Consider the following 11525-nt stretch of genomic DNA (forward strand, 5'->3'; position numbering starts at 1 on the left):
CTCATCCCATGGCCCCAAGACCCATCCTACGACCCTAGGACCTGTCCCATGGCCACAGAACTTGTCCCATGTCCCCAGGACCCCATCCCACGGCCCTAGGACCCATCCCACGGCCCCAGAACTTATACCATGACCCCAGGACCTGTCCCATGGCCCCAGAACTTATACCATGACCCCAGGACCTGTCCCATGGCCCCAGAACTTATACCATGATCCCAGGACCTGTCCCATGGCCCCAGAACTTATACCATGACCCCAGGACCCGTCCCATGGCCCCAAGACCAGTCCCACAGCCCCAGGACACGTCCCATTGCCCCAGAACTCATCCCATTCCCCCAGGACCAGTCCTACAGCCCCAGGACCCGTCCCATGGCCCCAGGACCCATCCCACGGCCCCAAGCAATCAGCGAACAGGGATTCAGTTCCACAAGGACCCTGTAGGTCCAGCTAGATGCGACCTTTCGTAACCAGCCAAGAGGGTGCGGAAAAAGGAATGTTACACCGTGTGCATTCTGGAAGCAAGGGACATACTCTTCCTCCTCCTCCTCTCATTAAGTAAGCAGCTAAGTAGGAAGCTGAAAAAGAGCAGGGAATCACTGCCAGGAGCGCTTTGGAAAGAAAAAGGCTGGTTTTAGGCTTATCTAATGTCACATCAGCCATTTCCTCAGAAGGCAGCAAATTTAATTAGGAACAGAGACCACTCAAGGGCAGCCAGGAGGTTGCAAACAGCACATGGAACTCGAACACAATGCGGAGAGGTCTGCGTCACGCCTATGGAGAGCAAGGAACACAAACACCCCAGGCCTGGCTGCTGAAGGCTCGTTATTCAGGATCAAGCGCAGACACCATCAGGCACAGAACAACCAACACAGAAACACAGACTCTCCCTGGCGAGATGACGTGTGGTGGCACTGAGGCCACGACAGCTCTTTGCATCCCCAGCATGTTTATCCCCAGGGGCTGCCCTTTCCATCCTAGAGCCATTGAGGTTGGAAAAGACCTCTAAGCCCGTCCAGTCCAACTGTCAGCCCACCACTGCGCTTACTAAATCATGTCCTGAAGTGCTACGGTCCAACGCTTCTTGAACACCTCCAAAGCTGGAGACTCCACCACTGCCCTGGGCAGCCTCTGTCAGGGCTTCACCACTCTGTCAGTAAAGAATTTTTTTCCCAGTATCCAATCTGAACCTCCCCTAGCACAAGTTGAGGCTATTTCTTTATCCCATCGCTTGTTATTTGGGAGGAGAGACCAGCACCCACCTCGATACAACATCCTTTCAGGGAGCTGCAGAGAGCGATAAGGTCTCCCTCAGCCTCCTCTTCTCCAGACTAAACAATCCCAGGTCCCTCAGCCACTCCTCATAAGACTTGCTTTCTAGACCCTTCACCAACTCATTTGCCCTTCTCTGGACATGCTCCAGCAGCTCATGATCTTTCCATCCTCTGTCCCCAGACCTGACAGCTCAGGCTGCTGCAGCACTGGCTCACTGCAGGCTACACCATCCCATTCCTTCACGTGAGTCTCAGGGCTTGTAGGGATGCTGGTCTCCAGAAAATATCAAAGACCACGTTAGACCAGCATGTCAGTGACCTGGAACGAGCCCACCAGTGCCTTTCTCCAGCAGAGAAATGCTGGCACATGGGAAATCCTCCACAGCACCGCAGCCATTGGCACAGAGTGGAACCCCGATCTCCAGCCTCCAGCTGTAACCCCAGAGGAACATGCCTAGATCCATCCTGCCGAGTTCAGGTCATAGAATCCCCAGGTTGGAAAGGACCCACTGGATCGAGTCCAACCATCCCCATCAATCACTAAACCACGTCCCTCAGCACCTCGTCCACCCGTCCCTTAAACCTCTCCAGGGAAGGTGACTCAACCCCCTCCCTGGGCAGCCTCTGCTAGTGCCCAGTGACCCTTTCTGTGAAAAATATTTTCCTGATGTCAAGCCTGACCCTCCCCTGGTGGAGCTTGAAGCCATTCCTTCTTGTACTGTCAAGGTCAAGGGCTTCCTCCTACAAAAAAGGAAACGTTGACATGTCACAGCCTCACAAACTCAACCTGGACTCCAGCATCTTGTCCACTCTGAAAATTGCCTAGTGTGGATGAGGGCTGTCAGCAGCACTGCAGCTGGACCAGCGATGAGCGTCCTCCAGAGGCCGGACCAGCAGGACAAGCTGCTCAGCTCTGGCTGGGGACAGGTGGCTAAAGCCTGCCAGGATCCTGAGAACAACCACACTGGGTCTGATCGAAGGGCACCTGCAGCAAGCACCGAATGCTCAGGCAAAGAATGGAACAGGCGTCATCCTTCCCCGTCACAGCTGCCCAGCTTAGCCTGGTCAGCGATTCAGGATTTACTGAGTCAAAAACTGTACTGGGGTCACGGTTCCAGACAAGCTGGTTGTACTTCACACAACCTGGCCCGGGTTGCCCAAAGCAGGGGTGGCTGCCCCATCCCTGGGGGGGCTCAAGGCCAGGTTGGATGGGACTTGGAGCAACCAGATCCAGTGGGAGGTGTCCCTGCCCATGGCAGGAGGTTAGAACTGGATGGGCTTTAAGGTCCCTTCCAACCCATTCTATGATTCAATATCAGCACTGAGAACCTACCAACTCAGCCACAGCCTCCGAAAGCCACTGCTGTGCAGAGCAACACCCCTGCAACAAATGCATCTGCTTAAAGAGGATTTCACAGGGAAAATAAAAGTGAATGTTGCTCTGAGGATGGGCCTGCACCGTTCGTGGCTCTGGCATGTGAAAAAAAGCACTTGTGCTGCCTGGTTCCCACTCGGTGCGGGGCTCAGCAGGCCCACCCTCACCAGAACTCTGCCGTGTTCGTCTGGTGCAGCAAGGAAGGAAGCCAGCCTAAGGAATTGTGGCTGAAGGGTAAGAATCTGGTTCGCTGGTTTTGTTTCTGATGGAAAAATATAGATATAAGAAACCACTCAGGCTGCTCTATAAATACATCTTGTTTTAATTACTTCAGATCAGTTCCTGGGCATCCAGCTCCACCAGGCTGCACAGCAAGGACGTATCACTCTGCCATCGGGGTCCTCCACAGCCCAGCTGCGACAGACAGGTCCCTGTGCTCGCTTTCACCCTGCCTGGCAAAGCAGCGGGGACTGCAGAGCCCCAGCACGCAGCTGGAAGGAGGGAAGGAGGTGCCCGCCCTTTGAGGCCAAGCCCCACCAGCCAGCTGAGACTGCTCCGTCACCTTCAGAGGAGCAGGGATCAGCAAAAGGAGCAGCCCCGTTATTCCACTTCTGGCTCGTCCCTCTCAGAACTGCCTAGAGCAGCTTTAGCCTCTCAAACACAATCAACAAGGACAAAAGACAGACAGGGGATCTCTGAATATTTCTAAAAAGTCATGTCTTTAGAAGGCTTTGCAGGTTCTCCATGTCCTGGGAAATCCCAAGTGTGCAGCTGCTTGCAGTCACGGCTTGAATCCAGGCCAGGAGAGCGAACCTTCTCAGCCACCACTGCCTCGGCAGCCAGGGAGGAGGGGAAGGGGCTCCTGTCAGAAGAACTTGACACCTCGGCCATCGTCCAGCGTGATAATTTCAGCCTTGTGTTCTTGTTGCAAAGCTTGCAGGGCACGGAGCAGCATAGTTTCATCCAAGCCGTGGAACTCTAAGGAAGGACAGAGATCCTCATCAATGGGAAAAGAAAAACTCACATGAGGAAACAAAGGGGCTCACAAGGGCCAGGCGCCGGTGGCAGTGAAGCAGAGGGTTCTGAGAAGCACCTTTCAGACTCTGGTGCCTTAACGCTATGGCAAATCCAGAGTCACGGGGCTCATCACTACATTCCTGCATCAGGAACAAAGCCTGAAGGTCAACAGACAGAAAGGAATGAGTCACAGTGTCTCAGAGGCAGCGCAGACACTCGGCACAACAATGAACCACCCCGCACCTCAGGCCAGACACAGAACTGGGCACGACGGTGGCTTAAAACACAAACAGTGATAACAAAGGGAGACGTTCACGCAAAGTGGTAAAAAAGCCTTCAGCACTGTCAAATGCTGCTCTGATTGGTATGAATTAGCATAAGCAATTTTAAAATAGTTAATCTAGTAAACTCTAATCTGAGAATCAACTGTTTATGCGCGCAAATCAAGCGTGCTCTGAAAAGCCGCTCCAGAAAGCACCACTACCTTCATTTTCTGTGTCATCTCCACTGGCTAATTCGTACAGCGTGAATACGGAGTTGGTCAAGCCATTCTTTGATACCTGGAAACGTAAAAGCAATACAGCAACTCTCACCCGTGTGATTTAACATCCTCAGCATGAGCCCTTGTACATCTCAGCACAAGCAAAATGGAACGTGGACAGCACTCAATGAGCAAAAACATCCTGGAAATGCTCTGGGACACCAGAGAGTCAAGAAACAACGCCTAAGGAAACTAAGACGGTTCCTTTTCCCTGCCCCTCTGCTCTTTCTGCCCACGTGTTTTGCAATAAGGACTTGTGCTGCAGGAAGGCAACACTTCTCTGGCCTCACTATGGAACAGCTGGAGCAGGAGCGGATGACTGTGCAGCCACAGCTCAAAGCAAAGCTGTTAACACCTCTAAGCTTCTCTGCCACAGAGAGAAATGGAAGCACAAGGTAAAAAGCCATGAGGAAGCAAGAGCAGGACACTCCAGTGGTCTGTTTGACCAGCAGCACCTGAATTCCCGGTTACGGAAAGCCCAGCCTGCGGGGCGAGACAGTGCCTGCGTTCTCACCCACTGATAGATGAGCTTCCCCCACTCTTCTGGTCTTCTCCACATGATCAGAAAACTGGTTTTGTTCTTATCTAACCATTCCAGGTTCCCTAAAATCAACAGCAAAAAGGTATTTAATCAAAGCACAAGCCCACAGTGACAAGGAGACCCACAGATTTCATGACACGTGCTTGACACGATGCCCTGGGAGCTGCCCTACCCTCCCCATCAGCAATTGAAACATTTCTATGCGCACAGGGATTTATTTCCCTCTCCAGCTCCCTTTTCCTCCCACCCTGGCTGGGAAGTGGTGCGGCTCCTGCAGCGGGATGGACGTATCCATGGCTCCCACCCTTCCTGCCCACTCACTACAGCTCGGGCACCAGCCATGGGATAGACAGACAGACAGACAGACAGACCCACCGTTCTTACGGAGCTCCTCTAGCACCACCTGGATGGCTTCCAGTGGCAGCTTCCCTGGGCAGGGGTTAAGGGGGCACTCACTGGGTGAGGGGGGAAGAGGGGCAGGGGTGGTGGGCAGGGGGCACCAGGCAGAGGGGGGAGGACATGGGGACAGGGGCACCGAGGGAGCGTCAGGGGGCAGCAGAGTCAGGGGGAGGACAGGGAACTGGGGACAAGACAGCATGGGGGAACCAGCTGAAAGGGAGGGTAGGGTTGTAGACACAACAGGTAGGTAGGGGCAGGGGCATAGAGGCACCAGGTGGGAGGCAGAGGCACCAGGTGGGTTGAGGGGAGAGAGCACGGGGGCATCAGGAGGGGCAGGAGGGGAGAGAGCGCAGGGGCATCAGGAGGAGCAGGAGGGGAGAGAGTGCAGGGGCATCAGGAGGAGCAGGAGGGGAGAGAGCATGGAGGCATCAGGAGGAGCAGGAGGGGAGAGAGCGCAGGGGCATCAGGAGGAGCAGGAGGGGAGAGAGCGCAGGGGCATCAGGAGGAGCAGGAGGGGAGAGAGCGCAGGGGCATCAGGAGGAGCAGGAGGGGAGAGAGCATGGGGGCATCAGGAGGAGCAGGAGGGGAGAGAGCGCAGGGGCATCAGGAGGAGCAGGAGGGGAGAGAGCGCAGGGGCATCAGGAGGAGCAGGAGGGGAGAGAGCGCAGGGGCATCAGGAGGAGCAGGAGGGGAGAGAGCGCAGGGGCATCAGGAGGAGCAGGAGGGAAGAGCATGGGGGCATCAGGAGAGCAGAAGGGGAGAGAGCATGGGGGCATCAGGAGGGGCAGGAGGGGAGAGAGCACGGGGACATCAGAAGGGTTGAAGGGAGAGAGCACGGGGGCATCAGGAGGCGCAGGAGGGGAGAGAGCACGGGGACATCAGAAGGGTTGAAGGGAGAGAGCACGGGGGCATCAGGAGGCGCAGGAGGGGAGAGAGCGTGGGGGCATCAGAAGGGTTGAAGGGAGAGAGCATGGGGGCAGCAGGAGGGTTGAGGAGAGAGAGTGTGGGGGCATCAGGAGGGGCAGGAGGGGAGAGAGCATGGGGGCATCAGGAGGAGCAGGAGGTGAGAGAGCGTGGGGACATCAGGAGGGCATTGAGGGGAACAGTTCAGGGTGCATCAGGGGACAGGGAAAGAAGGGCAGGGGGAGCAGGGGTGTTGGGTGGGGCAGGAAAGAAGAGCCAGGGATCCCCAGAGTGGGGTGGGAGCACCAGGGAAAGGCACGGTGGGAGAGAGCAAGGGGGCACCGGCCCCCGAAGGATACGCTGCAGGCGCTGGTTGGCGAAGAGCGGGCTGTCCTGCGCCTCCCGCACCGTCATGGCGGGCAGCCGGTGCTGCTGGCTGTAGGCGATGGCCAAGGTGCACCAGGCCGAGAGCTGCTTCTGCCGGGTCTCCCCGTTGGGCTGCAACCTGCGGGGCTTGGTCAGCACCGGGAACGGGTGGTTCCCGGGTTGGGGGTTCAGCACCCGGATCTGCTCCCTCCGGTCCTGGTCTTCCCGGTCCCGCACCTCCGCCCTCGTCCCGATCCCGGTCCCCCCGGTCCTGATCCCCCGGCTCCTCCCGGTCCCCCCGGTCCTGTTCCCCCGGCTCCTCCCGGTCCCGCACCTCCACCCTGGTCCTGGTCCCGATCCCGGTCCCCCCGGTCCCGTTCCCCCCGCTCCTCCCGGTCCCGCACACCGGCCCCGGTCCTCCTCCCCCTGTTCCCGCTCTCCCCGGTCCCGGTCCCGGTCTCACGTGAAGAAAGGTGGGAAGTTGTACTGCCAGGGCCACGCGAAGCTCATCGCGGCCGCCGCCGGAACCGCCGCGCGCGCGCCGCTTCCGGCCCGCTTCCGCCTCACTTCCGGCCCGCCTGCCCTAGGCCCCGCCCCCTTCCGCCCGCAGACCACGCCCACCCGGAAACGCCCCTTGCACGGAGCCCCGCAGGCCACGCCCACACGAGGCCACGCCCCTTCACTAAGCCACGCCCACACGAGCGCCGCCCCAGGAGCCCCTCGCCTTATCAAACCACGCCCCCTCACCAGAAGCCACGCCCCCTCATATACAATAGTGCTATGAAGCCACGCCCCCATCAGGCCACGCCCCACCATACCCCAATCCTGCCTTCACGAAGCCCCGCCCCCTCAGGGCCTGCCTCCTCCTCCCTAGGCCCCGCCCCTCACGGAAACCACGCCTCCTTTCCCGAAAGCCACGCCCCCTCCCCCTTTCCCGCCTTCCAAGCCCCCCCCCCCCGCCATGGCGGGTGCCCCCTGCCCCACCAGGCACCATAGAGGAGCAGGCTCAGTGCCCACAGCAGGAGAGCCAGCACCAAGCACGGGAGGGAGAAACATTTAATCCCCAGCCATGAGGCTGGGAGTGGAATAGGGTTGGGGGAACCACTGGCAGCCGGTAACCCTGGGACACCCCCCCCCCCCGCCAAGCCCCAGGGGGTTGCGAGATGTGAGGCAGCACCCAGGACCCATAGGGCCACCACTGGCCGCTTGGTGCTAGCCGCAGGCCGCGGGGGCCCAGGCCGTGGCGCTAGGGCTGTGCCTTTCCATCCTTGCTGCGCCAGATGACCAGGGTGACGAGGAAGGGGATGAGGCAGATGGGGGCGATGATCATGGCCAGCAGCACGTCCTCGGGAGGGTCAAAGTAGACCTGGTGTTCCAGGGTGCAGTTGTGGAAGTAGCGGTGGTGGCTTTGGAAGATGTACTGCTCGGCCAGCGCGTTGGGGTAGCCGTAGCGCAGGCGGTCGGCCCAGCCCTCCAGGCAGGACTGCAGCGAGCTGTAGGGTCTGAGGAGAGAGCCACGCGGAGGGGGACGTGGGCATAGGGCCCCTGGCAGCTGGAGGACACCAGAGGCACGGCCCTGTGTCCCCCCAGCCCAGCACAGGATCACAGATTCACTGAGTTGGAAAAGACCCACAGGATCGTCAAGTCCAACCATTCCTCTCTGCCGCTAAACCATGTCCCTGAGCACCTCGTCTACCCGTCTTTTAAACACCTCCAGGGAAGGTGACTCAACCCCCTCCCTCTGCCAATGTCTGATGATCCTTTCAGTGAAAAATTTTTTCCTAATGTTCAGCCTAAACCTCCTCTGGCAGAGCTTGAGGCCATTCCCTCTCGTCCTGTCCCCTGTCCCTTGGGAGAAGAGCCCAGCTCCCTCCTCTCCACAACCTCCTTTCAGGTAGTCGCAGAGAGCAATGAGGTCTCCCTTCAGCCTCCTCTTCTCCAGGCTAAACACCCCCAGCTCTCTCAGACACTCCTCTTACTCTCCAGCCCCTTCCCCAGCTTCATTGCTCTTCTCTGGACTCGCTCCAGAGCCTCAACATCCTTCTTGTGGCGAGGGGCTCAGAATTGACCTCTCCAGGTCATCCACCTCTCCAGGTTACTCAGGGGCTGCCCTATGCCCCACAGCCAGCCTCACACATGCAGGCGCTGGGTCACTCTATCCAGGACCTGGTGGCTATCGGCACGGCCAGGGGTTCTGCCTCCCTCAGATGCTCTCTGCCACCTTGGGAGCTTGCTCCATGGGGATCACAGAATCTCTAGGTTGGAAAAGACCTTTGAGATCATCAAGCCCAACCATACCTGCCCACTACTAACTCATATCCCTAAGCACTTTGTCTACTTATCTTTTAACACCTCCAGGGACGGGGACTCCACCACCTCCCTGGGCAGCCTCTGCCAGTGCCTGAGAACTCTTCTGGTGAAGAAATTTTCCCTCATGTCCAATCTGAACCTGCCCTGGAGGCAACTTGAGGACATTTTCTCTCATTATCACCTGTTGCTTGGGAGAAGAGACCAACACCCACCTCACTACAACCTCCTTTCAGGCAGCTGTAGAGAGCAATGAGGTCTCCCCTCAGCCTCCTCCTCTCCAGGCTAAACAGCCCCAGGTCTCTCAGGCACTTCTCATAGGATTTATTCTTGGGTGGATGGGACAATGGCTTCCTCAAACGGTCCCTATGTGCCGCTTTCCCAGCCAGGGACGTCCTCGGAGCCGCTCAGAGCCACCTGCCCCACAGAGCAGCCTGGGAGGTCTCTCTGTCCATCCCACTGCCCCAGCCGTACAGAATCACAGAATCACTAGGTTGGAAAGGACCTACTGGATCATCAAGTCCAACCATTCCCATCAATCACATGCTCCTCAGCGCCTTGTCCACCCGTCCCTTAAACCCCTCCAGGGAAGGTGACTCAACCCCTCCCTGGGCAGCCTCTGACAGTGCCCAATGACCCTTTCCATGAAAATTTTTTTCCTGATGTCAAGCCTGACCCTCCCCTGGTGGAGCTTGAGGCCATACCTGCTGATGACTTTCCACTCACACAGCTCCGATGCCGTCACGTTACTCATGAGGTCAACGAAGTACTCCCAGCAGTTCTGCGTCAAGTTGCTGTACATCTCCTCTGCAGGGGAATAGCGCTGAGTGCAGGCACCATGTCCCTGCCCATCCCTGTGGGGGTACCTGGCACCTAGACACGTGCCCAGGCATGGTGGAACCCCCAGTAGTCCCAGGGTGATGCCCAGATGCCAGACAGCCTGCTGCCAGCTGTCCCCGTTGGACAAAAGACCCATTGGATCATCAAGTCCAACCATTCCTATCAAATACTAAACCATGCAACTCACCGATGAGTTGGACGGACCAGTTGAACTTGGCCGCGGGTGGGCTCGTCCTGCCATCCTGGCCAAACCCTTTCGCCTCAGTGTCCACGTGGCAGAACCCGGTCCCCAGCAACACTGCAGAGAGGAGGGGACAGGGTTGGTAGGGGCTGACAGGGCTGCCTGGGCAGGAGGGAACTTGTTTCAGATGTTCCTTGGGGGGCACTGGAGGTGGTATTTGTGGTGCAGGGAAACACACCGCCCAGCACGTGGTGGGGCCAGGGCATCCAACCCCTCCTAGAAGGGCAGAGGCTGTGGGGAAGGGGCCAGCCAGGCTGTAGGCATCTGCCCAAAGGTTTCTTGGGGCTGCCTGGGGGCTGCCAAGCCTGGGCCGTGGGTCCCAGCAGCATAGAATCATAGAATCATAGAAGCACCAGGTTGCAAGAGACCTCTTGGATCACCAAGTCCAACCATTCCCATCAATCACTAAACCATGTCCCTCAGCGCCTCGTCCACCCGTCCCTTAAATCCCTCCAGGGAAGGTGAACCTACCACCTCCCTGGGCAGCCTCTGCCAGTGCCCAGTGACCCTTTCTGTGAAAAATTTTTTCCTAATATTCAGCCTGAACCTCCCCTGGTGGAGCTTGAGGCCATTCCCTCTCGTCCTGTCCCCTGTCCCTTGGGAGAAGAGCTCAGCTCCCTCCTCTCCACAACCTCCTTTCAGGTAGTTGGAGAGAGCGATGAGGTCTCCCCTCAGCCTCCTCTTCTCCAGGCTAAACAACCATGCCCTGTGCCCACGAGGAGCCAGCGTGGGGGCCACCCCATGGCCCTGGGCAGCTGCGTTGCAGCCGGACAAGGCTGGGGCAGGAAGAGGAAGCGTTGGCCGCAGCCCAGCGCTGCCGGAGAGCCCCTCCACCCGCCATCTGCCCCACACCCAGCACAGCCTGTCCTGGGCGTGGGGCACGTCCCTCCGTCCACCCTGCCAGCCGCTCGCCCGCTGGCCCGATGGAACCGTCCTGGCCACCTTCCACCCTCAGCCAAGCATTCGTGGCGTGGGCAGCGATACCAGGTGCATGGTGGGCTACGACTGGGCCACTCGTGAGGAGCTCCGGCGCTGGCCATGGGGAGCTCCTGGGCTGGCACAGAGGCTGTGGTGAGGGCAGCCCACTCTGTCCCCACCTCTGTCCCCAAGAGCCCCATCCAACCCCTCTGTGCCGGGGGCACCACGGTTTCTAACCCACCCTAGGGCTTCGCAGGGCTCCCCAACCCCTCTTGTGCAAGAAGATCGGGGAGGAGCGTGACAGGGGACACCCCGCAGTGCCTGTTGCGCGCCTGCCACCAGCCGTGGCCACCCCAACCACCCTTGGCCGGGGTGGGCAGCGGAGCAGGCTGTGCGAGACCCCAGCCCCGGGCCCCACGGGTGGGAGGGCAGCCTGGGGTGAGGCACAGAACCTCCTGCTGCCGGCATCCGCAGCCCCGCTCCCTTCGCACTTACCCCAGAGCAGCAGGAGCCCTCGGGAGAGCCGGCCAGAGCCCTTCTGCGCCCGTGGTGCCATCCTGCCAAAGCCTGCCGGCTAACGAGCGGGACAAGGATTTCAATGGAAATAACAGGAAGCAACTCCTTTCCTCTGACAGGGGCAGTTTGACTACAGGAGACGTGTGAAAAATGAGATTGCTCAGCGCTGCTTTAAAGCCGCTCTCCCGGCAGGACCCCGCTGCCACCCAGCACGGTGCCGGCCACCGCGGGCATCGCTCCCGCACCCCGGCACCCCACGCCTCACCCGGCAGCCCAGAGGCTCCGCTTCC

At 58.9% G+C, this 11525-nt stretch overlaps 2 protein-coding genes across 2 annotated transcripts; both read right to left on the minus strand.

Annotated features, from left to right (window-relative positions):
- Positions 1-2948: 2948 nt before the first annotated feature.
- On the minus strand, positions 2949-6980 carry VPS25 (vacuolar protein sorting 25 homolog). Its single transcript, XM_069877323.1, has 6 exons — positions 6877-6980; positions 6407-6552; positions 5121-5174; positions 4719-4807; positions 4148-4223; positions 2949-3624 (listed from the first exon to the last, which is right to left on the minus strand). Exons 1-6 carry the CDS (start codon positions 6921-6923, stop codon positions 3512-3514), a joined length of 525 nt encoding a protein of 174 aa, XP_069733424.1. The 5' UTR covers positions 6924-6980; the 3' UTR covers positions 2949-3511.
- A 475-nt stretch (positions 6981-7455) lies between these two features.
- Positions 7456-11347, minus strand: RAMP2 (receptor activity modifying protein 2). Its single transcript, XM_069876919.1, has 4 exons — positions 11215-11347; positions 9748-9858; positions 9425-9527; positions 7456-7915 (listed from the first exon to the last, which is right to left on the minus strand). Exons 1-4 carry the CDS (start codon positions 11273-11275, stop codon positions 7660-7662), a joined length of 531 nt encoding a protein of 176 aa, XP_069733020.1. The 5' UTR covers positions 11276-11347; the 3' UTR covers positions 7456-7659.
- Between the last annotated feature and the right edge of the window lie 178 nt (positions 11348-11525).

Source organism: Phaenicophaeus curvirostris, chromosome 26 (genome assembly GCF_032191515.1).
Source record: "Phaenicophaeus curvirostris isolate KB17595 chromosome 26, BPBGC_Pcur_1.0, whole genome shotgun sequence".
Lineage (NCBI taxonomy): Eukaryota > Metazoa > Chordata > Aves > Cuculiformes > Cuculidae > Phaenicophaeus > Phaenicophaeus curvirostris.

Coding starts and splice junctions, on each gene's coding strand:
- VPS25 (XM_069877323.1), bottom strand. CDS start 6,923: ATGAGCTTCGCGTGGCCCTGGCAGTACAACTTCCCACCTTTCTTCAC. Junction 4,808..5,120: donor AGAGGAGCTCCGTAAGAACG/GTGGGTCTGTCT, acceptor TGTTGATTTTAG/GGAACCTGGAATGGTTAGAT. Junction 4,224..4,718: donor GGAAGCTCATCTATCAGTGG/GTGAGAACGCAG, acceptor TTACGTTTCCAG/GTATCAAAGAATGGCTTGAC.
- RAMP2 (XM_069876919.1), bottom strand. CDS start 11,275: ATGGCACCACGGGCGCAGAAGGGCTCTGGCCGGCTCTCCCGAGGGCTC. Junction 9,859..11,214: donor AGGGCTCCTGCTGCTCTGGG/GTAAGTGCGAAG, acceptor TCCTCTCTGCAG/TGTTGCTGGGGACCGGGTTC. Junction 7,916..9,424: donor GAGTGGAAAGTCATCAGCAG/GTATGGCCTCAA, acceptor CTCTCTCCTCAG/ACCCTACAGCTCGCTGCAGT.